The following is a 26,684-nucleotide window of genomic DNA, read 5'->3' as shown; positions in this document are numbered from 1 at the left end:
GTATCAGGCAGTCGTTCCTGTCTGAAATGAAGCATTTCTGGTTGAATTAATTACACAGAAACAAATTGAAACTGAGACTTGTTCTTTGGCATGAAGTTCATTAACATCATAAGCTGTAAAAACATGTTTGTTTAGTCAAAAATATGCATTGAAAGGTTTTTAAAAAAGTTTCGTTTGTTTTGCAGTGATAACTCAAAAACTGAGGTTCCAATCGACTCAAATCAAATTAGAGCATGTTCACAAAATTTGTAGTTTCGGCCCGGACCTAAATCGAACTTAATGAAAACTCTTATTCTGTATGAAAATAAACTAACACCTCATTTTTGGGTTTTAGTTTCTTTTCATAAAGAATAAGAGTTTTCATTAACTTCAATTTAGGTCCGGTCCGAAACTACACATTTCGTGAACATGCTCGAATGTGATTTGAATCGATTGGAACCTCCGTTTTTGAGTTATCACTGCAAAAGAAACTTTTTTAAAAAGTCTCTTTAATGATACATCTGTAGCGTTATATATACTGCATATTTTTGACTAAACAAACATGTTTTTTAAAGCTTGTGTTGTTAATAAACTGCATACCAAAAAACCAGTCTCAGTTTCAATTTGTTTCTTTGTAATTAATTGAAACAGAAATGCTTGACTTCAGACAGGAACGACTGCCTAGTACCCTTAATGACTGCAGCACAACGCCTTTGCATTATCAAACGAACAGATCGGCCAGCGGGAATAAAGCCCTTCGAAAATGAAGGGCAAACAAAATAGCCGAGGATGCTCTGAAAGTATTAGACACCTTGGGAATTAACCCCGTTCGATCCAGCAAGCGGTCTCTAATTACTTCAAATGGCATGTCATTTAGTTACTACATACATATATGGCCGTGGGATACCCCGTCTCGCACGCAGGAATTTGACGGCAGCGTTCGACGCAGGCGCGCGTCATTATCATCTGGCCGCATAAACATGGCGACCGTGGCAAGGTTGTCACGTCCTGTATCGACGTTCTCGCGGCATTTTCGTAGTGCTACGCGTTCTTACGGATCATGGCGTAACGATAGTAAAGTGACAAAATGGAGAAGAAGTGTTGGTGCATTGGCTACGACCTCTATCGCGATTCTAGCTGGATACAGTTACTCAAAAATGGACGTGGTGCACGCTCTGAAGTCTCGAAAGGTTAGGAAATCACAGATTCTTTTATATCTCCGTCTTTCGCGGCCACTTTCTCTCCAGCTTCCTTGCACGATCAATGTGCGTTTCTTCAATGAAGACAAAGTGTCAGCTGTTAATTTAGACAGCGCCATTGTTGTCGGTTAAAATAATTGATACGTCTAACTGATACGGATGTTCGTTTACTTTGGTTATCGATACGACTAAATGTGACGTTCACAGTGATTTCTCAACGACTACGTTGATATTAACTTTGAATGGCGCAGAATCAAGTTAATTAAATTGTACGAGGCGGTTAGTATGTCTTCTTATCAGAATAAATATCACGTGATCTAATATTGACAGTGGGCGATTTGGGAGTATAGGTTAAACTTTAAAGAGCTACGCACACCAGTGCCGTCTTATCGTTTTCAGGGGCCCTGAGATGAACTTCATATGGGGCCCTCCAAATTATTCTAAATTAAATAAAATCGAAAATACCGCGCTACTACGCGAAGTGAATAAGTTTTAAAATAATTAAATAAATAAGATTAAACATGGGGTCCATTCCACGAAAGAGGGTCTCGTTTTAAATTCTATATTTTGGTGTGTTCGTTATTTTCTTTCCGTCGCAGTTGAAGGGCCCATTTTTAATTTTGTTCTAGCTTTTAGAAGCTTTTTTTTAATTTTCCAATTTTTCGGGGCCCGCCTAAGCTCCGGGGCCCTGAGGCTACTGCCTCTTTCGCCTCCAGGTTAAGACGGCACTGACGCACACATATCACTCTCGTGGAGACGCTTTATTGCCGTCAGTATCAGTGGTAAAAACATTATTTCCCTGGTTTGGATGGAGCAGTTCACACTTGTCCGCGTCGGTTACTGACACTGAAACAAAGAGACCACTGACACTGGCAGGACTGAACTGACATGTCACGGAACTGATGTGTGTGCGTTGGCCTTTATTCTGTCGAGGAAGTATATATATGTATACTAACGTCAACATGATCACATGAAGGTATCTAAATTTATATTTTAAGCATTTCATTCAAAGATGAGAAAATATTGTAAAACCAACTACAGTACCTGCACGAATTTAAAAAAAAAATCAAAATAAGCCATAATGAAAAAGAAAAAAATTCAAAGAAGTTATATCTAATATAATACGCCAAATAAATTCATAAAGGGCACACTTTTTTGCTGGTTGATTATTTGTAAAAAAGATGTCACTGCTTGATGAAAACCACGAGAAGGTGGTGAGCTTTATCCTTTAGGAAAGGAGAGGCTAAGGGTGACCCATAAGCAAGTACCTACCTACATAAATGCAACTTCTCCGCAGGCAATTCTGGATTTAAATTGTCACACATTGTGTAGATCATCAGCGACAATATTTTCATTAGAATTTATTACCAACACTCTAAGGTTAATTCGCCATTTACCTAAACTACGTGTCCAGATATGTAGGTACTTATGACTTATGACTGGCAGTGTGTAACTAAGTACTCGCGAACGAAATAAATATTCAATCTGCGTAGCTATTACTGCTCCTTCCAAGCAGCACGGCCCTAAATCCGAAGCGAAATACGATACACCGGCAATTCTTGAACAGTTATTACAACCAACGCCCTAATTTCGCGACTGAATGGATTCGAGTGTCGTTAACGCGTTCAACGTGACTCGCGATCAACGAGTTCTCGCGTGGATAGTGATCGTCCGCGGATCTAGTCCAAGTATAGATCTTTCTCTCTCTATCCCTCTTAGGCTCTGTCTGCCGATCGCAAATCACGGTAAGCCAGCGTCTGCAGCAACGCGAAGGACTGGCAGGCGTTATCGCGTTTGAGATTCGACCGCATCGTTTATCCTCGGATCTTGGTCGCGGCCATTCGCGATACAACGATCAAAGGATACCCTATCGAGCGATAACGCGGAACATGGCAGCAGAAATACGGAAAAACGACACCTAGGGATCGTATCATTCGACCGTATGATGATAGTATTCGCGCGGATCATCAAGGCACCGTTAGCGACGCAAAGCTATGCTAGATCTATTTACATATCGCGTGTTAATCGAGTGTTCGGAAAGCTAGCCGACTCGGCGGAACGCGATCGATACGTTCGCTGGATGACCGAGCCACGTTAGGGGTGAATTTGTTGCCCGTAAGACGAGACACGTGAGTATCGCGGAGCTCCTAATCACGGTCTTGCATATCATTTTATGGGAAATCTTCTGGCGTTCGAGGCGAGATATCAGGTTGTGCAGTGAAACGTTTTCTTCCTCTGCGCTTTCAGCTGGACGATATCGTAACGAACCCTTGGATTCATTTCCAGATTTTTGTAACTATTGGGATTTTTTGTCCCGTTTATATTATAATATTAATAATAATAATAACGTGGGTTAACACTTTGAGTGGCGCATGTATTGGGGAAATACTGATATTAATAAAAATATTCCAACGAAGTAAGTTTACTCTTTAATATGATTTCTCTCTTTTTCAATGACTTCTTGTCATCGCTTCAGTAACTTGGTTGGTGTCTTCGAAAATTCGAAAAATTTCATAGGTGGAATTTTCTAAATGAAATTTTAAATAAAAATCAGATGAAGCGAACGTGTTAATTGTTAAAGTATAAAGGACAGATAGATTGTTGAAACGCCTGCATGTGTCTTCGAGTAAAATTCTCGCGTGAATAAGATGAACGATGATTACAGTCTTGAATAAATAAAAACGGTCGCCGAGATACACCAGAAATTTTTTATACACATCACAGACAACTGTAGGTAAAGGAGAAACTTAAAGTACTCACCGAATCGCCTCGTCGACAGAAGTATCTGTAAGATACCCTGTAAGCAAAAAAATACAGTTGGAATAAGTAAAAAGACAGCTTATAGTGATTATTAAGTGAAAATTCGACATCGATAAAAAAAAATTCATAAATTAGAATATGAAATTGCAACACGTTCAGGGATTTATCCTCTAGGTATACCTACACAACTAATGCATAATTTGAAAATTTTTAATGGTAGAACTCAGAAAGGAAATTAAAGAAACAATCAGCCGCTCTTAATAACAAGATTGTATGTAGAACTATTTTTCATGGATATAATTATTGGAACATTGTACGGTGATGTTTATGCAAACTGCAGACATTTTGGAAACACTCTGTACAGGAATAGTAGATCCAATTATATTTGACTAACAATCAGTTTTAATCGAACGATAATATGCAAATACAGGGTACGTGTTCGAAGCGCAAGATTGGAATTAAGAGTCAGAGTAACGCGAATCTAGATTCCCACAGGATAGCGCTTTTCAACCTGTCGAACGCCTCGCGAATCTCTGCGATGTGATTCGCGATCTTCCGATAATATTAGCCCGCCAGTTTCAACTATATCGACGTAGTTGTGTTTCTCGTTGCTAGCAGAAAATTGATTATTAAGGGATACGATGAAAGATGGGAGAAAAGATAAACCTAAATAGCACGTGGGGATACATTTTATTAAAAGGCCACTTACGAAGTTAAAACCAATTACCGAGTTTTTGAGATGAGAAAAGGGATAGATCGAGGCACACTGGTGTTTATGGCAGAATTCAAATTTTAAAGATCTAAGAAAATCTTTGCTCATGTCAGAAACCAGGCTAACAATAAAAAAGATACACGAATGTAATTTATTATATCCCGACCCTAGTCTCTTTATACCTACAGGGTATTCAGCTACATGTGGGAGAAAATCAGAATCAAGAATCATCCCTTGCCTTACGGCTACTCTCCGGCTAAAGTTTTTCAGAAAGTCGATTTTTTTTTATATATAAATATTTTCGTAGTATAACACCCCGAGAGTACCCTGGTGAAAGTTTCACACAAAAATTCTACAGTCACATATGATGAGCCGAGAACCCTTTGAACATGTTTTTCTCGAAACACGATATTTCGAAACGGAAACCACGACTTCGAGTGAATTTGGGCAGCAAACAAAATTTTCGCTGTAATCAGGAGGAAATCGTCTACATATTCAGTTTCAGAATTTTTGGAATTTTGGGGTTCGGGATCTTCCCTTGTAAGCGCCACCTAGAAAATGCATCAAGACCGAAAACATGAAAAAAAAATATACCTTAACGAGTGTATCAATAAATGCTAAAAAGATTTTTTAGGATATGTTAAAACCTCTTCTTGCAAAAAATTCATAAAGATCGCCTATTTTTCGAGCGTTTTGACCGGAGGGTCCCCTTAATTTTTCTCCCATATGTAGCCGAACATTCTATATATTTTAATCTAATATCAACATCTTCCTTCGTACTCTTACAGCTGCCAGAAATAAAATCTAATCGGAAATTTATAATTAAGATTTCACACTTTCTAACATTAATATAAAATCTACTTTGCATAGTTACAGCGGAACTGGTTTTCAACTTCGTGTAAAAAAAAATGATTTCATCTGGAGATCTCTAAATTAAGTGTTATTAAAACAGCGGTGTGCATTTACGGCAGAACTGGTATCGTGTAAATGATTTTGTAACTTCGCGTGAAGTGTTGGTCCAGTAATGGCGTAAGCCTCTGTAAAAATGGAGCAAGTGTTCGTAATGGAAGCGACGCCAGATCGAATCGAACGAATAGATGCCGTTGGGTGTGTTATCTTCTCGGCCTTCGCTGAACAAGTGAAACATCTGATACCGAAGAATAGTCATAAATAGAGACGCGGTGCCCATAAACTGAAATCCCGCGAGATCTGTACGGGAAGGCGGACCGTGGAGATCGTTGTGTGTGTATATAATTTGGATTTCGTTTATCAGATGAACCACTACAATCTGTTATAATGGATAACCAAGTGTTTGCGCGGAAAGGCAAACCTGATTCCCTCTTAAGTCCCTGTGACGTAATCTCTCAATTTTCATACCCGGGAAATTTTACGATCAATTGCCTCTATCGGTCGAATCTGATTCCTTGGAGCATTTAAGTACCTCTGCACCGAGGTAAACTCTGTAGTAATGCGTACAGAATGATATAAGAAAGGGGTACGAGGAATTCAAGAACAGGAAATAGAGGGATCACTATACCAAGAGTATGCAACTTTGTTTGCAAAGTTATGCAGAGAGAATTTATAGGGGAGGAACTCGCAAATTAATCCGACAGAGTTAGTTTCCTTTATATTCTCACGAATGCTACACCTTTTTCTTTAGGTCATTCTCTATGAAGAACGAAATTGCCATTCGCGAATTTTTCAGGAATATTCAAAACAGTCTTTCAATTTACAAAGTTTTTGTTACAGAATTAATAATACTGGATTACTGCAGTTTAAGTGGAATGATATTAGTGTAACGAAGATGGAAACGCAGTAGGAATATTTAATACAAAGTAGGTAGCTCAAAATAATTCGAGAATCATGCTGAACTTGAATTTTTCTATTTAATGTAAGTGTGGGTGTAAAATAAGTATAACTTGAGGGAACGCAATAAAAATTTTACCCCTGCGCAATCTTAGGATATGAGAAATTTATCCAGCCATTAAATTAAAGATTTCCATAAAACCTTACTCGGCACACTAATTTTTTATTATATTCTTAGAACTCCGTGACTCTAGATTCATCAGGACCCAAGTATTGATATCGACATTTCAAAACGAAACCATAAAATTAAAACCGTAGAGACATAAATGTATCCCTTCCTCTGAGTGAAATTATAATGGAAAGCGTTTGATCGTTTATCAATTTATGATTCTTTGCATTCTGCTTTATTTAAGCGTGGAATAAAAACCCTTTTCTTAATGAAGGAGTGTAAAGGAATTCAAATCACCGATAATAATTACAATTAGGATTTAGTACCAGAAATTGATGGCCAGGAAACCCTTCAAAGGCACTTTGTGATGGATTAAAGGTACTTAAATCTTATTGAAGCTGCGCACACAAAGATGTTTAGGCACCTATAAATCTACTAGCATCAATTTATTAGCTGTGAATGAGCCGCCAACTGTTTTACGAGCCACCTATATTGATCAAAGATTTCTCATCGATGTTCCGTATGCTGCCTCACAAAATGTGTGTTCCAAGTAGTGCTTCTATTCAGAGCTCTATTGCAACGTAGCTGTGTTGCATATCTACTGGGTGTCCTTTTGAATGAAATTCGTTTTTAAGGATACTATTTAGGCAGTCGTTCCTGTCTAAAACGAGGCATTTCTGTTTCAATTAATTACAGAGAAACAAATTGAAACTGAGACTTGTTCTGTGGCATGAAATTTATTAACATCATAACCTTTAAAAAACATGTTTGTTTAGTGAAAAATATGCATTGTATATGACGCTACAGATGGATTATTAAAGAGGCTTTTTAAAAAAGTTTCTTTTGTTTTGCAGTGATAACTCAAAAACGGAGGTTCCAATCGCTTCAAATCAAATTCCAGCCCAATGTGTGAAATTCGGCAATCTGATTTTCATATCCAAATATCCATATGCAAATACCCTTGGAGAGGAAGGTACTGTTTTCATGCCAACCTGCTATCTGATTTCAATTTTGCTGCTGCAATCTCGGCGCCACCGTACTCCACCCTAAGTACGCTGATCCTTGATCGGTAGTGATGGTTTCGAACACGTCGCGCGTAGTATGGGAATATGATGAGTGTATATTCTAAATTCGTGTATCTCGTGAAGCCTAGTAGGATATTCAAATCCTGTATGAATATTTAGAAAAAAGTAATACTGACAATTGTAAACAAAATCCAAGGTTAATCACACATTTTTGAATTTTGTATGAGAACATGTTGCAATATTGGGAGCTCCAAAGATATTCAGGTAGAAATTTGAGTAACTCATTCTGTCTGAAGCTTGTATTTCTATTAATTTCGAAGTATATCAAATGAATAACTAAATGATACTTAAGTACTGAATTGATTGATGCTCGTGAGGCCACACTGAACTTGCTCCCATCGCTACAGTAATCACGACTGCATTTATGCACGCAGTCGATCCACGCGTATTAATGTATCGATAGTAGGCAGGTGCTTGGGGTGGTTTCCACGTAGCCTGCCATCAGTCGCAAACATTTGGCTATGCTTTCTCCATAAAGATAATTACTGGCCACGTGGTTGCAAAGATGTACAAAAAATGAACGCCGCATCACCAACATTAAGCTTTTCCCGAAAATTAACTTAAACGTGCTGAGTCGCAAGCTATGATTTATTTGCGTAAACGAGGCTGGGGGTAACCATTAATATGTAACGATAATGCAAAATTCCCGTTACATTACCTTTTACCAGTACTGGAACTTTGCAGTCATTTGGTAGTCGCATTTGACATGCAAAACACTCGCTATAAACTGTAGTTCAAACCTTGGACCAGTAAATTATTCAATCCTCTAAGAAAGCAGTTCTACCAATACTTAAACCTATCTTGTAGTTACAAGCATATCGACTTCATCAAAAGTTACCTAAATTAGTAATTAGCATTAGTAATAACAATATAATCGCAAGTTTCGTTAAAAGTCGTGCATACTGGTTCATATAATCCCTTATTCAAGTCATCCTTCCTCTCACAAGTAAATATGCACACGGCGGACATATTAACTCTTTTAGTGGCGTCGCACAGTGGTCCGGATTGGGGTAGTTAGTGACATTCGGTGAAAAAATCAATTTTCTCGTATGGATATCTACTGAATGTATACTACTTCCTAAATGTCCATCTTGAAAGTGAAAGTATTAATAAAAGTTAATAAAAATTGTAATTGGAACGAGCACTTAAAGTTGAACATTTTAAAGGAAGCCTTTTTCACCAGAAAAAAGCTGCCTTTGGCATTAAGAATTAGCACCGCCAACTCAAAATTACTGTTCTTAATGTATTAAAAAAGTAATACTATTAGTAATATTATTGCATTACCAATGGCTTTTATAAATATTTATATATATTGGACTCTAGTCCGTCAAAAAAATTAATAATAAATGAATAATAATATTTAATTAAACTGCAGTTTTCGTCACAGTTTCTAATAGTAAGTACTACTTGACATTTCCTTATAACTTGTAAACGAAGTGTCCCCAACATGTAATTTAAATCACTTAAAAGAGCATTAAATAAACTATTAAAAATATTTAAAATAGAAAAATATATTAAATTATACATCACTAGAAAGGAATAATTTTGTTCCTGTTTTTCGGCGCTAATTTCATTCCGATATGTTTCACAGTCCAAATGTTATACACAAATGTCACTAACTTCCCCAATCCGAACCACTGTGCGTCTGCGTGTTTGCGCGCACTCGAAGTGTTAGTATTCGCCCTAAACATTCGCTTAACATTCCTCGACGCATCACAAAAAACCCAACAATGTCCCTCCAACCGACAAACCCCACGCCTGCACAAAAAGAATCCACGGTGCTACCCCATAAACGTATCTAGAGCCTCGAAGAGTATCACTCCGAAGCCAGTTCAGGCATACCTTGTCCCTCTCTACGAGCGATGCGTCCCAGATACGATCGCCTCTAGGGGCTATCGATTTAGCTGGACCAGGCAAAGGGACCCGAAGGAAATTGCTCCTATTGGAGAGGCCGTCGCGTGCTTCTTTATTGAAAACTATAACAACCGACGCGCAGGGTGGCGTAGAGGTCAAGAGAGGCGGGTAGAGGGCCCAGTCGTTGCGTTTTACGGGTGCGGATGAGAAGGGTCTTAACCACCATAGCGGAGATATCGAAAGAAGGAGCAAGAGAGGAAGAGATTGAGCAACGGGGGGAGGGTCCAGAGCCGAGGGACGAAAAGGGGTCGGGCGCCTCGCACTTAGCATAATGTTCAGCACGCCTGTCATTACCCTGGACCGCTAACATGCCAGTCTAACACCCCCCTGGATCCTATAGACACGCGAGGACGTGCCAACAGGCGTTAGTTAACCGGGCGTCAGCCAGCTACGAAGGGTACGGACGAGCTTGCCCAGAATATTGATCGGGGAGAGCGCGTGATCCTGGTTAAATTAACACCGCCTTATCCTGGCAGGACCCGTCGACGTGATCATCGTCAACGGGAACGGCCGAGAGGGGCACATTACCCGGGGAAAGCGCGGCTGGCGAGTTACGTGGCTGAAAAATCAGAGTAATGACGATGATAGTCGTATACACTGTGTGCATAGCTGATTTATCGTTATCCACGGCGAACCGATTGCTTTCAGTAAAGCTGTCGTTAGTCTCGTATGGAGATACACTCTCGGCTTGTTAGGACTATCGGCGATGCTGGACGACTATGTTGTAGAAATGTTTGCAAATAACAGTGTGCTTTGATCGTATGTTTGCTTTTAATCACTCGGGAGGATTAGTTGGGCTGGTGTCCAGCGGGTACTGGTTTACGGATAGGCGCTGCTTCGTTTTTGTTTTACATTGGCGAGTCTAATTTCAAGACGGCCAGCAGGGCAAGTTGGACGCTTGAAGTAAAGTAGATGGATGATTTATGATGCCTGAGTCGTTAAGCGGCTCGTATTATTATTATTCGTAATTATTTCTCGTTGCACTGAGTCATTCTCTCGCTTCCAGCGTTACGGGCAGATGATAATACGAGGGTGCTAAGTCCGTTGAACACGGTGGGTGAGATAAACATTCCATGGGCAATCCAATGGACCGCGATCATGTGAATATGACTGGCAGTAATTTGCAGAAGAGAAGAAAGCATGCAGAAGAGCGCGTCTTGTAACAGAGATCTCATTGGATAATCGAATAATGTAAGGGGTGCCTCTACACGGCCAGTAGTTTTAAGTCCAATTAATACTGTTTATTGCAAGCTCAATCTAAAGACATCCTTTCCAATCTGGAAACTCGGGTTTATATTTTAATGCATCGTATATTACAAGGCCGCGCGAATGGTTTGTCCATGCAATCTACAATTATTTATCCAATACCATAAGATATATTCGACACATAATATCACCTAATTATAATTGCCGCGACGTGCACTGACAAATTTACGACACTTGTAAAATACAAGTACATGGAACAATTATCCACAAGGGTTCGATAAATCACAGCCAAATAAAAACCTCGGGAGAAACTTTCACGAAACTGCCAACCACCCAGGCAACCAACCGAACGAAATCAGTGAAACCCAATACAACTCCACAGATAAGCGAACAACGGGACAGATATTTCATCAGGGACATCGTGCAGCGCAACCGTCGCATTTGTATATACGTGGCTTTCCAACCGGAGGACCAAGCGAAACAGAGGAAGAATTTCATTTAGGTATCTGGCCGTGTTACACCAGGCCCAGTTTCCAAGAGCACGACAAGGAGGAGAAGCACGGTGGTCCCCGGGCCCCAGTTCACCCGGTAGCAATTTGTACAAAGGCACCGGCACCTTCGGTGCTTTTTCGACTTTCTAACGAGAAGATTAGACCTAACGGCGTTTGGTATCCCATAAATTGCCGGCGCCGCGCATTAACCATGGAAAAGAAACGATGGGATTTATGGGTATGCCGTGGCGTAAATTCATTCTCGCGGAAATATCTTTCCCCCACGAGAGCCCCGGCCTCCTCTGTCACTGATGTATTCCTGAATGAGGAATCGTGAGATCGTGCCCCTGGATACGGAGGATCGAGGGTTATTTCGTAAGAGCCTTCGGTTGTACCCGACTTCGTCCCATGCCTGGCCTTGACCAGGGATTAACGCGCTTTGGAGGAAACTTAGAAGCCTGCAGACGTCGGAGGATCTCTCGGTTTCTCGTTGTTAGCCTCGAGAGATCAGTACGGAACTCGTGAATTGGGTAGAGATGCATTTGGAGCGCAGAAATAAAGGACAAGAAATGGGGTGTCTTCTGTTAGTGCAGTGGAAAATATTGGGGATGTTTATGCGTGGTGTCGGTTGAAGAATCAGAGAGATTAATGAATAAAAATTCTTTTGCTGAGGTGTGAGCAGGATCTTTTCTAAATCTCCGAAGCAGCTTTACCGCGAATCAAATTTTAAAAGTCAAACAAATGCGATTGTAATGTTACAAGAACACTTCGTTTCAAGACCACCTTGGTTTCCCCCCAAAAAAACACAAAATGCGAAAAATAGATCGGTATACAGTAACTGGAAATAATTATGGCATCTCTCTCAAATTTACGTAGTACCTACGCATAATTTGAAAATTGTTATGAATAGCAATAGTAGAGGGGACCGGGTCAAAATCGGGACGTTAAGAATAAAATCTCATAACTTTGACATTACTAAGTAAAAAGGAAATTGCAATTGGGATTCATTAGAATAAACTCTTTTTTAAATAATAGTACATATCCAATTTTTTTAATAGAAGGAAAAATACAAAAAATGTAATGATTGAAAATATGAGTCGTTTTTACGATTTTACCCCATGGCCTGGGTAAAACCGGTGCCATACTAGATACTGGCAAAATTTTAATTTTAGTTTTTATTTATAACACTTTTTCGTCGGTATAAAGAATAATATGAAAAATTTGTCTAAGGAAAAAAACTTACTTTTTCTTTCAAACGCTATAACTCTTTCAATTTTTCATTTTTTTCTTTAAAGTGGACCAATCCCAGCGTAAGCTATCTAACTTTAAAAAACTTCTATTTTTTTTTGGAATCAGATGACTGTGATAGGTGCTACACATCCCGCCAACAGGAGTTACATCGTCGAAGAGATGGATAAGATTCCACAATAACTAATAAATAATAGAAAGAATCGACATAAAAAAAAATATTTTCTGCAAGTTTAAAGATGCCTCCTTATATCCCAAAAGAGATTAATCCAACATGACCAACAGTTTTTTCTAAAAAAAAATCTTAAATATCAGTTACTTTTAGGGCTATTAGACGAGAATAACTTCATTATACTACATTTATTATTTGATGATAGACACGATGAAATAATTTCATGCTCGATACGATAAATAATTTCGCACATTTATATAAATACACTACTATCTATACACAAACTCCTACTTAGTACGAATCGGACATGTAAGGCGATTGTTTTAAGAACGATAATTGTATTTCTACGATTTCACATTTAATCGGTTCACATTTAATCAGATTTAATGGGTGCGCATGTTGCAAAAACTCGCAGCCTTCCCGTCCGCGTATCTACATGAATCTACAAGTTACTCGGCGGTTAATCTTGATCGGTAACAGGAAGCGGCTATTACAAGTGCAAACCATTGTAAAAACGATTTATAGCGAAAAAGGAAGGCTGATTTACGGTCAGACGGAGATCCGCGAAAGACGCCGTATCCGATTACGGTGGCGCTTATGGAAATGCCTCGAACAACAAGACCACCGCAGATCCTTAAAGTGATTTTGCACAGTATACGTTGCTGTACGCGCGACTCGAGCCAAGGAGAATGGCCCCGGTACGTGCACTGATACGGATAATGATGATTGCATGATGTAATACGTTGTTGTTACAAATGGTAATCCTACATTCCTGCTCCCGCTTAAATTGGACACTTCACTGATCGTTGAACTAGTAACGATATGGGTTCGTTTGCAATTCATGCGATCACTTCAGGTCCTTTTGTCATCTTTGCAGTAACATTTAACGCTAGTGATCGTTAGGCAACGGTAGTTTCGTGAATGGCACGTTGTGACTGATAGGATTTGATTAAAAACGTGAGAATGTGAAATATAGGTACATAGGTACTGCAGGGGAATGAGTGAGCTGTATTGTATGTAGTGATAAAATGAGAACTGAGAAGAATATTACATTGATATTAAAATTTTTAGTATTCTTGTCCCACTCTTCAGTTTTTAATTCAAAGTTGTGTATAATAATATCAACCACGAATTATTATTCGTCTACGGGAATATTTTTATTAAGGGGACATTCCTATTAAATCGCTAAAAAAAATAGGTGATCTTTAGAACTTTTTTTCAAAAAAGCATACAACTTGCAGTAAAATAACTTTATGATCTTTTTTTATTCATTCTTCAAGGATATAAAAACTTTTTTTTTCATTTTCCTGTAATGGTTCGAATTTTACGTGGCGCTCAGTGCACTGCTGCATCAAAAGAGGTGTAGACAGTAGAACTCGACGCAGGATTCTCCGAAATAAAAAAACCAAAGATATTCTTATAGGTTATATCAATCACTATCGCATCACCCTTTATAAAGGCAAATAAAGCAAAATCGCGATGTTTGGCACACGTTTGAACACAAATATATGAAAAAGGGGGTAATTCTACGCCTAAAAATGTTAATAACGAAAAACTATGACCTCTAAAATTGATGGTCAAAGGATGATGCGATAGTGAATTCAATTACAAAGAAAATGCCACCAAGATTTTTGCAATCGGTTCATAACTTCTTTTGTTCTGTTGAAATCATGTTTCGAGATAAACGCGGTTAAAGTTTTGCTTGTATGTTGCCGGTGCTCGGAGGTCGAGGTGCTTCTATCGTTGTAGAATAGGGTGGAACGAATTATAGGGGCAAAATATTTTTTTATTATTCATGACTTCTGATAGTAGGCAAAAGTTGCCTTTTATAATGTTATTTAAGCTGTGAAAGTTTGATCTTGACAAATTTTTTGAGGTGCCGCAAGCCATTAAAAAATTCATATTTACTGATTGTGTGGCTTTTTACTGACTTGCGGCACCTCAAAAAATTTGTTGATCAAGATCAAACTTTCACAGCTTAAATAACTTTATAAAAGGCAACTCTTGTCCACTATTAGAAGTCATGAATAATACAAAAATATTTTGCCCCTATATTTCGTTCCACCCTATTGTAGAATCTATATCGTCACGAATTTCGTCTTACAAAATTCACTGAGTATTTTTCAGATACTATACTATACATGTATGAAAAAAAAAATCGATTTTTTTTTAAATTTTGATAGAAGTATCCTCTTAAAATCAGAAAATGAACGAATCAAGTTTTCCTTTAAATTTGTGAACACGGGGAAATAATTGAATTAATTATTTTTTAATCTCTCTTATGCGACGGTGCAGCTTATCGACACCTTCGAATACCAGCTTCACACAGGTATACAAAAAGAATATACAGAAAAACAAAATCAATCAATTATGTATACTCAAATACGCTTATCAAAATGTTAGCAAATAAATTTTGTGAAATCCATCCACTCTGGTACCCAAATAACCAAACTAAGAACCCCTAAATAAAAACTGCACGAATCCTCGTACTTCCTCAGTTCATTCTTGAAATATAAATTTTTCGCAGCGAGTCCAATAGGAATTAAAAACTCCACCGTATCGCATTATTTCATCCTTCACGGCGTCTTCCACCCCCCAAACGGGACGAAAAGAGGCCTCGAAATTGTGTATACGCGGCCATGACAATAACTCATAATCAGTTCCTGTGGTTTAGGTCTGGCACCGAGAGTCGCGCTCTGTTCCAGCAATTTCGCGTCCCCAGAATGAACGATTCAATCTGCACCGGTGAGATCGCAAATTCATGTCGTTACATGACGCCTGTGTGCATATCTCTCGGGGCTTAACTGCGGCTTACGTCGCGAAATACTCGTGATGCATATTACCCCGGTGGTGTGGGTAAGCAGGTAGGTGTAGGAGGAGAGTAATCGGGCACAAAGTGGGCGTACAAGCTCCCACGAGGGAAGCCAACAAAAGGGCCTCGCCCTTCTGGAAATTCGACAATCTTTCATAGCCGTGTTCCTTGTAGCGTATCGGTTGTTTCTTAACCCCCTTGCCCGCTTAACGACTAGGTAATCGATGCGGGGAGAAATATTTGTTAGAAATACTTTTGACAAGTGGTTATCTTTGGTGTTAATTGAGGTTGACTGAGCATAAATGCAGAAAATGAAATTAATTGGCTGTATTCAACTTCAATTTTAGTTCTGTTTATAAGTTTATAGTTTTCCGTTAAAATTTAGGGACTATGTTTGTGGTGTGGCGAGAGTCGATGCTTAAAAGAAGAGTATTTTCTAAAGTTATTAATCGTGAGAGCGTACTGATACTTGTAAGTGGCGAGCTGTTAGATTTGTAATGCTCTTAGTCGATCCCGTTAATAACTTTCTTGCAAATATGCAGAAATAAATTGACCACTATTTCAAAGATAAAAGTGTTTAAGTGGAAAATATAGGTAACTAAGTGGGGCCAGGTTCTATCTATACTTTATACTTGCACAGTCACTTTAATCACGAGATTACGAATTCCGCGGTATACGGAATATGTGAAAATTTCACGCCACATACAAGCGTGACATTAACAAGGCTCGTGATGAGAACACAGAAGAGGAAATGGGTTTTTTGTTCGCAAAAACACGACTATAATTTGCTTATCTCCAATTATATAATTACTTTTTAGGCGAGGTGTGCTCTTTGGCGGCTTTCACAGAAAAACAATTAACTAAACACTTCTGGTTTATTGCGAACTAAGAGAAGTATGCCAATAATTACTTTTTCGCATATAAGTAGGGCAGCTCTGTACCCAAAATTCTTAGAGCATTCTTAGACGCTAAATATTGCATATAAATTAATAGGTTCGTTTTAATTTCATTTCACAAACATTTTATCCTAAAATAAAGGTTTGTGATTATGGAAGTTTTATGAATTAGCACAGAGGTTGACAGTGATTTTTAAATTAAAAAAGCGTCGTAAGGAAAGATACACGGAGTGTACATGCTAGACCACACAAGTGTACTAAGTAAAATATTTATTAATGCTGAACATCATTTCAGCCTGGCGGGCGACGCGACGATGAGACACAAAAGGCAGTAAAGCTGACGATGCGAGAAAGGAGATTTATAAAATTTGCATCGGCGGAATACGACGGGCAACTGTACATGACGCCCCAGGACTTCCTTGACAGTGTCGTTGAGGCTGAACCCAGACGTGAGTATTAAATAAATTTGCACGAGCAGCAACGGCGATGCCGAGCCACGATATTAACTATCTACGCCTTTACAACGAATGCCCTCGTAATTTCAAGCAGACCATAGTTTTACGCATTCCTCTACAACCTCGACAATCTACAGGAGGAGATGCAAAAGATGAGCAAACGTCTGTTTAACACGTTCCGTAGCCTACAATATTTATCGAAAGTGGAACTTTCATTTTAAAAAAATGGAACTTTCAGTTACTTCTCAATATTCTGTGGAAATGAAAATAGAAGAGAAGAAAGCTGGAATTACGAAGAATATAACACAACTACTATTTTTCTATAATTTAAAAAATCTTAATTCTGTTAACATTGCTGACCGTACCTTTTGGCGCAATCTTACGCTCGCTACTAATTTTTTTCAAACTCCCTAACTACCCCCGCATTTTTGAAAACCATCAAAACAGTATATTGCAAATGGGATAAAAATAAAATTGATTTTGAAATCGAGAAATCACGCGCACGTGACTTTAACCAATAAAGCTGCGCGCTCAATGAAACAAAATAATTTAAGGAAGGTGCAAAATATTTTTCTTACTAGAAAGTATCCATCACGAAATTAAATGAAAATTTCCTCTGTCGACATGGCGTTTTAAACTCTACTATTCACCTTCCCACACGTGTTGCCCTTACAAATAAACGGTTTTCGAGTTCTTCTCGGTTCTTTGATGCACCGGGTGCAGACAGACAGTGACGATGAACTGAAATCACGGCCCCCTTGATCAGCCACGCCTACGTAAATAAGGTAAAGAAATATCGGTGGTATTTCAGCGAGGCTGAAGAGACGCGTGATAGCTGACAAGGAGCTGGAAGTGATGAGGAACAGCATCCCTTCGCTGCGCCAAGGAAGTCCACACATGTTCAGAAACCTTCGGGACAAAGGTGAGCAGTGAAAAAATATCGTTTTCTCATTTCTAAACGCACGTTTGTATACAAAGCTGCATTCACGAACGGCTTCTTTTCAACTACTTTAAAACAGTTTTCAACTATGAACGTTCTTATGCGTCAAACGAAACATTAAAACCTACAGCACGTTTTACTCATCTTCGCGGAATGAATATCTTTCCCTAGATATCTTCCGACATGATTTTGGGGGACAATTTTCGAATGATTCTTCGAAATTGTTGATGAAAATTTATGTCGAGTAGAAGTTATTTTATACGGAATTTATATGCTTTCTGCGAGTGAAAATCAGTTTGAAAACTGCTTATACTAAAGGTTCAACGGAAATACAAATTGAAAATGGATATTACCTATATCTAAATTATATGTAAATCTAATTCATCGCTGTGAACACTACTAACAGACTACTATTTCCTAATTTTGCAATCGAGTGCAAAATTAAATACCTTCACATTTATATTCAAATTTACAGTATGCTTAATTTCTTTTACAATGACCATGTCATTCTAAGAATAAGGGCTTTATGGCACTCCGTCCGAAGTAACTTACTCATCAGCACACGTCGCATTTCAGGGTTTTTTACACAAATTCTTTTACTAAGGGTTTTTCGATATTTTAATTTTTACCTGACTTATGCGTAAATAAAGTCCATTTTCTTACACACGAAAATGAGCTGTTTGCTTCGAAGTGTAGCTATTTTGTTATTGTTCAACTAATCGAAAAAATTGACGGTCGAACGATAGGGAATACATTTAAGAACATCTGTGCAAAAGTGTATAAAAATGCATAGAGTTTTACTCAAATTACAGCGTACACCGTTTCGGAATACGTGGTTTCGAGAAAAACCAATTTGAAGTTTCCGGAATGTTTTGATGTTTAAAAAAAAAATTGTATATATTATTCAAAGATATATCTATCTTCGGTGAATTTTTTTTAACGATAAACTGTTTTTGTCACTTAGAAATAAATTCCCAAAGATGCGATATTTCTTGACCTGGCTAAGGTGGTCTAACCTCTTAATAAAGTCCATTTTACAAAGAACATTTCCATTCCTGCAGAGCATTCAGTCTTCTACTCAACTTCAGTCATAACTTCTGCCATTCTCAATGTCATTCACACTCGAGATTCCAGTATATCCGCCAATTTATTTTCTACGAAACCCTCTCTTCTTCAACACTTCCCTAGTAGCACAAAATATTGAATGCAAATACATCCAATATTAAAACGAGGTTCAATCTCTTTTTGATATTTAAATATACACACAATATTTATTCTAGATTAAGAAGCAAATATTTTTTCCAAATATACTGCAAATATTCATTTTATATTATGAAAAAAATATTTGTTTTCAAATATAAAGTAAATATTTATTTAATATTGGAAACATTTTTTTTATATTCCACGAATATTTAGATCATATTTTCTAAACATTTATTTCACATTTTTAGTATGTGTATATAATATTTGGAATCAACATTTTTTTCATATTAAAAAGTGTGGCTAAAAAAAATACTTTTTTAATATTCGGAAGAAATATTTAACCAATATTTTGTGCTACTAGGGTTCTTTGGCCCCAGCCACCAGTGAAAATATTCGACGAGGCGTTCATTGCGCTGCTGCGCATTTAATCGATGCAATTATATTAGTCGATTATCCCTGGAACGGGGTTACGGGACTTCGATTCAGACGCGTTTCTCGCAAATCCCCTTGGCTTTTATATGACACGCACGAGCGCGTCGAAGCGATCTGCTGCGGAGCAATTAATCCCACCACCCCAGGGATGATCAAAACAAGAGGGCCGTGTCGTTAAGGCGTCCCCATTGCGGCTGCTTGGGCCCCCTCTTCTTGGCTTTTTGCGCGTTCACCGCACGTTTGTCGTGCTAATGGAAATGCAAATAATCGCGCACGGAGCCAGTTTCACACTTCCCTCTAATAAACGAGCTCCATTCGCTCTATCTCTTTCTATACATATACACTACCGCGCAAAAGTATCTGATCATTTGCTATACGAACGTTTGATAAAAGAGAAATCAGAATAAAATATGACGTAGCTGATCATTTCCTGTCTTTATCAAATTGCTACGCTTTTTCTAATTACGTGTAATCTTTCCATTGGTGCTCTTCGTGTGATTAATCGATTCAGGAACCGGTCATTTATATTTAATTTTTCGCTTGAAAATTGTTTTGCTGCCAAGGACATGCTTGAATGACTATTATCGACAGCTGTGTCTCAGATAGAGAGAGAAACGGTGAAAGCCTCGAGTGTAAATAATCATCGAGTGAAAAGTGGTGAAAAGGAAAGAGCTACCCATTGAAATATGTAGTTGAAAACCAGCGCGGATAAGCTAAAATTATTATTCTGTAGTGTGCAGCAGTTTCGTAATAATTGATATAATTCCGTAATCATTGAAATTAGAGGCGCTATCGTAACTATACGTTAGGAGAATGTGGAGTTAACAGCTGTAGCAAATAAACTGAAATTACTGTCTCCTACAGTATTTAACAATATTACTGAAATAATTACAGTACACTGTCACGCAATGAAATAAATGAAGCGAGAAATTTAAGAATCAGATTTATTACCTCTGAGCTCTTGAGCTCTTTATTTTTAAAAAGTAGATAGCTGTAATTGAAGGATCTATCTAACTACACTGCAAAAGGTCGAAAATTGACGGAAGTTAAAAGTTTGTTTTCGGCATCTTTCTTCTTATTTCCTGGCACCAGGAAAAATATCATTTCGGAAATTTTTTAGGGGACCTATAAAAAATATCTAGTTTACCCAAGTCACTCGTCCGAGAGATATTTTTCCTGTCAATTTGACGCGCAACATGCACTTGGTCCAATTAGAATTCACCTAGACTTTCTTCATAAACGAAAATATAATTTGAAACTACAAATGCTTATAAATATAATGCATATTTCTTCGCAAAAAGCACTCACTTTTCGGCCGTTTAAAGTCTATTACCAAAGCCTCCCTTTAAGGAACATCAAAATGGGATCATAGAAATGCATCACAGACAAATATTCTACGTATTTCCTCTTTTATGGAACGCACGTGTATATCAAGTGATCAGATACTTTTGAGAGTTAGTGTATAGGTATATACACCACTTTCTCTTTTTCTTACGTACGCCTCCCTCGCGTGTACGCCAACCAGAATTTCACGGCCGAATATATACGACCCCAGGCTTGATCCACTCCGTTTTAAAGGCGTTCGTTACGATTATGGGACATGGATACGAAGCACCAGAGGCAACGTACGAAACCTGGCGTCCTGTTACCAATATCGGGCTCGTCTCATGCGAACCTACTCGAGCTAGATGGCACACTTCCTTATTGCAGGACTCCGCAACGAGCGGTATAGGGCGGCCGAATGAGTAATGGGGCCCTATGAATGAAATTTCGCGCGAAAATTGTTCCACCCACGATTTAGCTTTCAAGAGGCGTTTCAAAGACGTGCAGCAGAGAGGAAATGAGTCATGCGATATATTCTGAATGGAATTTCACATGGAACGTGTCCTACGATTTAACTATCGCGGAACTTGTCGGAGGTGTTGTTCAGAGAAGAGAAACCGAATCTCTTGGATGAAGTCTCGGGTAGAAATTGTTTCTGTGGAATTTAGTTTGCAAAGCAGTGGAAATGTTAATACTCGTCTAAATTATGTAATGGGGATCATTGGTCCAATTACTTCGACGATTAGGTTCTCCAAGGGAATTACATTCAGCCAGCACGATTCCTATTTCTAGATTCAAGTCTAAAGGAAAAAGCAGTGTAAGGGAAATTTAAAACGTAACGCCTCGGTGTCGCAACTGGGGTTTCACGTAGATCCTGAATTCTCGTTTAACAAAGAAAGAAAGAGCTTCATCTGGGTGTCAAATAACGTACTGATTAAGGGGGTATTCTCCTGAGACATGCGATTTTTTCGACTTTTTCAGGATTTTTTTTACGGACTTAATGAAAAATTTTATAGCTGAACTTTTTACTGTGTATTTATTATAGATTAAATTGTGAATAAAAATTATTTTGGTGGAAAATATGAAATAAAGATGTCACTACAGACTATGAAAGCCGACCACCTCAAAGAAAATTGCTCAATTTGTTGCCATGATTCTAAGCGTTCTGTTCATCCGAAAAAAACAAAAATATTTTTAAATTATTCGGTCATGACTATTGTTGGTAGCAGATTTGGATTGAAATTTAAAAAATTCTTAAAATGCCTGCAATTTAAACATTAAGTGTCGACTTCCGCGATTTTTCTTCGTCTTTTTCGGGTTATAAAATTAAAAAAGAATTAGAAAAGAATAGTATTTTGCCTTAATTCTGCTAGCGCCGATAACGACACGTCAGCTGAAGATGCGTGCACAAGATGAGCCCAATCGGATAAATAGAATTGGAGATATCGTGGCAACCATTTTCTAAAACACCGTTTCGAGGAAAACGCGTTTAAAGTTTTGCAAACAGTTCTAGTGAAGAAAATTCTACTTACACTTAATTTTCCATTCCAGGTCCGTAATAAAAATCTTTCATTGAGTAAGTAGATAAAAAAAATCCTGAAAGAAGTAAAAAAAATCGCGAAACTTTAAGACACTTTTCCTAAAAGAAACAGCTTATACCCAGAAGCCCGAAACAGAGAGAACTTTAAACCCTCGTCGCGGATGCCCTAAGTCTCTTATCGGTAGATTAAAAAGATCTGTTAATACATTCAATACACAATACACCTATCACGAGCCACGAGAGTGTCTCCTATGAAACAAATCTAAACGGTAGCCTTTGAAAGACGCGTCAGCTCGAGTTTTTCTGATGTTCGCCGACCATCCACAGCGAATAACTTCATCCAAGGGGGTTAATCCGAAATGGCCGACACCTCGAGAGAAATGTGCGCCCCTCGGCGTGTCGGTGCTTTTACGTGGCCGTTTCCTTCCACCCACTTTCTCCGTTTTCCCCTTCGTAAACTTTCCTCTCTATCACAGCCGTGAAAACGTTTTATGGAGTGCTTACGGGGCAATAAAATCGATTTACGTTGACCACAAAGCTGAAGCACGCGAAGGGTGTTCCAGGTGGATACAAATTTCGGTGCGAGGCGATACCCTCCCTTTATTTCTTGTGGTTAAAATTCTGAATTATTGGGCCGTCTTGAGCCTCCCCAAGAAAAGGGAGGCCCGAGAAAATGCCTGGGACGCTACGAAGCGTGCCTAATGCCCTTCTGGCTACTCCTAGGCGTGCACCATTGTCACTCGCTACGGTCAGGTAGGAGTTAACGTGATTATCGAGAAAATTAGTATGGGACTTTGTGACGACGTCGTCGTAAACAAAACAGAGGGATCCCATCGCGCGATAGATCATTTTCTTCTAACTGGATTTTGTGCCATTAAATGGATATCAATTTCTCGGGGGCCGGCTAGTCTTGGGACTGATTACTCCGTGTAATGGAATTTGCCGGTTTAAAAGGAAGTTTAATGTGTGTGTGTGTGTGTGTGTGTGTAATCGTAATGATAATTATTTTCGTCTCCCTGATATTATGATTAATAAAAAAAAAATTTTTAAAAAAATTAAAATCGACTTGAAAAAAATGAGAAGGCACTAAAAAGTAAAAAATAATTTTTCTCTTATTTAATCTACGACTCTTATATTTTTTAAGTCGGCGTCTCATCATTTGGACTCTGTAAATCTGGCGCCGACTTAAAAAATAGGAGAGTCGTAGATTAAATAAGAGAAAAATTATTTTTTTCTTTTTAGTGCATTTTTATTTTTTTGAAGTCGATTTTAATTTTTTTTAATTTTTTTTATTATTAATCATAATATCAGGGAAACGAAAATAATTGTCATTACGATTACACACACACATTAAACTTCCTTTTCAACCGGCAAATTCCATTACACGTGATAATTATTAGCGCAGTTGAATTTACTGCTAAGAATTGGTATAATTCATTTTGAACTCTATATTTTTTCTATCAGTATGTTCAATTAAATATCTGTATTTCTCCATGTTAAATACTTATGGGTATATTTGAGTAATTTTAATTTATAATGCGATTACGTTGCCAATAATAATAACACTGTTCCGTTGTTTCTAGGAATTATTTCTTATACGGAGTATTTGTTTCTCTTGTCCATTCTAACCAGTAAGTACTTACTGTTTCCATTACTCGTCGTGCTATAATAATCTAACCATGTTTATACCTGCATGACGGTGTTTACGATTACCAGAAAATCTGAGGTGAATCCGAAGTGACGATGACCTTTATTTCAGAACCTAAGTCAGGTTTCCAAATCGCGTTTAACATGTTCGATACTGACGGAAACGAACGCGTGGACAAGACTGAATTCCTTGTGGTAAGACCAATCCCTTTTCTTCACACTTTTGCACGTATCAATTTTCCCAATAAAATTTTTATCTCTTTTTATCACGTGTCTGCATGTATTTTATTGGGACAAGACAAGATAGTTCATTCGTTAGCGTTTCAGAAGAATATTTTCTAATTATAAGATATAATTTTAATATGGAAACAAAAAAAGTGTTTATTGCAATAAGTAGAATCGCAGTATCGATTGCAAAATTTGTTGCCAGCACGCTTCTCAAATAATTTAATTTCATATTCTGCGCCGGCTGCAATCACATCGAGCGAACAAAATAAAATACGTCGGCTTTTAATGTGTTGATGTAATTCGAATGTACGATCAAAGATTTCAAACCCCTTTGCGATTCTGTGCTCAATCAGGTTTATGCTTTTGAATATTCAGTCTCATTCTCCATGAAAAATTATTAAAAATGAAATAAGAATATTTTATTGTGTATTATTCGTATCATCCTCTATTCATTTTATTTATATAAACGATGATTCAGCAATTATTATAAACGGAGTAATAATCAACTGATGCTCGAGACTACTCAAGAGCTAGCCCTTTCGCGCAACCCTTCCTGCATTACGAAAAGGAATAATTACTTCACGGATATCTATTTTGCTAACTTTACCTTTTCACCCTATACACCTTAATTCTTTTTTATGCAACGCTCGATGCTTTCTACCTTTCAAACACAACACTAGAATCCTGGATAATCCATATTTACAGACTAAGAAGTACTTTTACTACTTTTACTACTAACTTTTAGATTTTTAAAAAGGGTCTACTTTTAAATTTTTAAAATTGAAAAATCAATTATTGCATTTTATGCTCCCAACGTTTCTACAAGACTTAGCAATCTTCGATCATTCTCGTTGATAAGGTACATCAATCGTTGCTCAAAAATCAGGAAGAACCTCCAAGTACTCCCCAATTAAATTTTCCATCACTTGAACTACACTTGTGCAAAGTTTCAAATTCTTTTTAATTTTCCAGTTACCAAACATCCCTTGTGAGATCTACAATTTCCTTCACACTAAGAACACACAGAGAACGAATAATAAACGATTAATAAACAATGAACAATCAATATTCATTCGAAAAAATATCCAAAATTCGTCATTTTCTTCGAGTCAAATTTCCTTACACAAATTGACAAAATGAAATCAGATCGCAAAGGTTTTGTATAGCACTATCTCGAACACGAATGTGTCTTATCGATTGTCTGGCTACGAGGATAAATCGCGAATCGAGGGAAGAGGAGAAATGTGACAGAGAGAAGGAAGAAGAAGGGACAGGTTCGTCGCAACCAAGTGGAATGTTCCAATTTGCACGGATACGTTTGTAATTTTCACAGATTCGGCGCCTGCTGGGTGGCGCGCTGAAGAGGCGGCACCTCGACGAAGAAACGAAACGTGCAGTGAGTTTCAGCATATTCGTCAAAGTGTGAATCGACGCTCGAGGGTCTCAATTCTTATCCGAGATCCATTCTAATCGCTTGCAATCTCGTAACCAGCCCATGACGGTTGTCGCCGTTCGACGCCTAACGAACTTGCTTGACAGTGTAACTCGTTTGCGCTGACCTTCCTCGGCGCACATTTTCTAACACTTTCTTCTGGAACATCCTATATCCACTTGGATATTTACAGAATTTAAATGCAATGCTAGTTTATACACTAGATTATCCTTTCTTATTTTTGATTTAATTAACGGAAACGTTTAAATTACAGATTGTAGTTACTGAACAATTTTCAATCGCTATGAAAAGCTTGATTCAAGTCTCTGTACGAATACAGCTTTTTAATCTTGTATTCGAAACATGTTTGTTCTGTTAGAAATTAATTTCTGCCTACGACACTGTCTATTTTTTGTTTTCTTTCTGTTCGTTTTTATGCTTTATTTATACTTTCATTCTCCACTTTTGCTTTGTCTCTTCGAATATCATAGAAGCTTATTTTTGTGTGTTATGTGAGTTTCAGTTTGACCTCTTTATCTATTAGTTGAAACTACGGCACTGATATTTTTTGTTATTTGTTCTGACGTATTAGTTGAGTCACATACTTCCTTCGAATGAGCACTGCGGTCGCAAACCGAAAATTCGTACCTACCGAGAGGAAAATAAAGAAACAGAGATTATCTCTAATTCTTACGTAAGTTTTCCGTATGCACAGTATTGGTTGGTTTTTTTTTGTAAGAGTGAACCTGAATTTCAGATACGATTTCAATTACTACGATTTGTTTTCCTTCAAATGTATTACACGTACAAATTTTTTAGATAAATTATTAATTTGTAGCGCTGTATGTACTGATTTATCGTGCTGAAAAATTTGGAAGCTAGTTTCAAAAGTCTTGAAGGGGAATTTTAAAAATGGAAATTTTGTATCTTTACATATTTTCTTTAAATTTTCTATTAGGCACTTAAAACTTATGGTGATTAAAGATCGTAATAATTAAAATCGTGGCGCATTGTTTATGTTAACAACAAATAGTT

At 37.8% G+C, this 26,684-nt stretch overlaps 1 protein-coding gene across 6 annotated transcripts in view; it reads left to right on the top strand.

Moving 5' to 3' along the window:
• Positions 1-942: 942 nt before the first annotated feature.
• LOC143379020 (calcium uptake protein 3, mitochondrial-like) overlaps positions 943-26,684 on the top strand; it is a 30,863-nt gene continuing 5,121 nt past the window's right edge. Inside the window, exons 1-7 of one of the 6 annotated variants that reach the window (XM_076831296.1) lie at positions 943-1,169; positions 16,745-16,898; positions 17,716-17,826; positions 23,926-23,973; positions 24,102-24,184; positions 25,551-25,613; positions 26,242-26,343. In XM_076831296.1, the coding sequence (XP_076687411.1) occupies positions 960-1,169; positions 16,745-16,898; positions 17,716-17,826; positions 23,926-23,973; positions 24,102-24,184; positions 25,551-25,613; positions 26,242-26,343 (771 nt within the window). In that variant the 5' untranslated portion in view covers positions 943-959. Of the gene's footprint in view, positions 1,170-2,950; positions 3,308-16,744; positions 16,899-17,715; positions 17,827-23,925; positions 23,974-24,101; positions 24,185-25,550; positions 25,614-26,241; positions 26,344-26,684 lie in introns of those variants that run through there. The other 5 variants (XM_076831301.1, XM_076831297.1, XM_076831298.1 and 2 more) reach the window with 5 other exon arrangements.

The sequence above is a fragment of the Andrena cerasifolii genome, chromosome 2 (assembly GCF_050908995.1).
Source record: "Andrena cerasifolii isolate SP2316 chromosome 2, iyAndCera1_principal, whole genome shotgun sequence".
NCBI lineage: Eukaryota > Metazoa > Arthropoda > Insecta > Hymenoptera > Andrenidae > Andrena > Andrena cerasifolii.
This window is presented reverse-complemented; position numbering and strand designations above follow the sequence as displayed.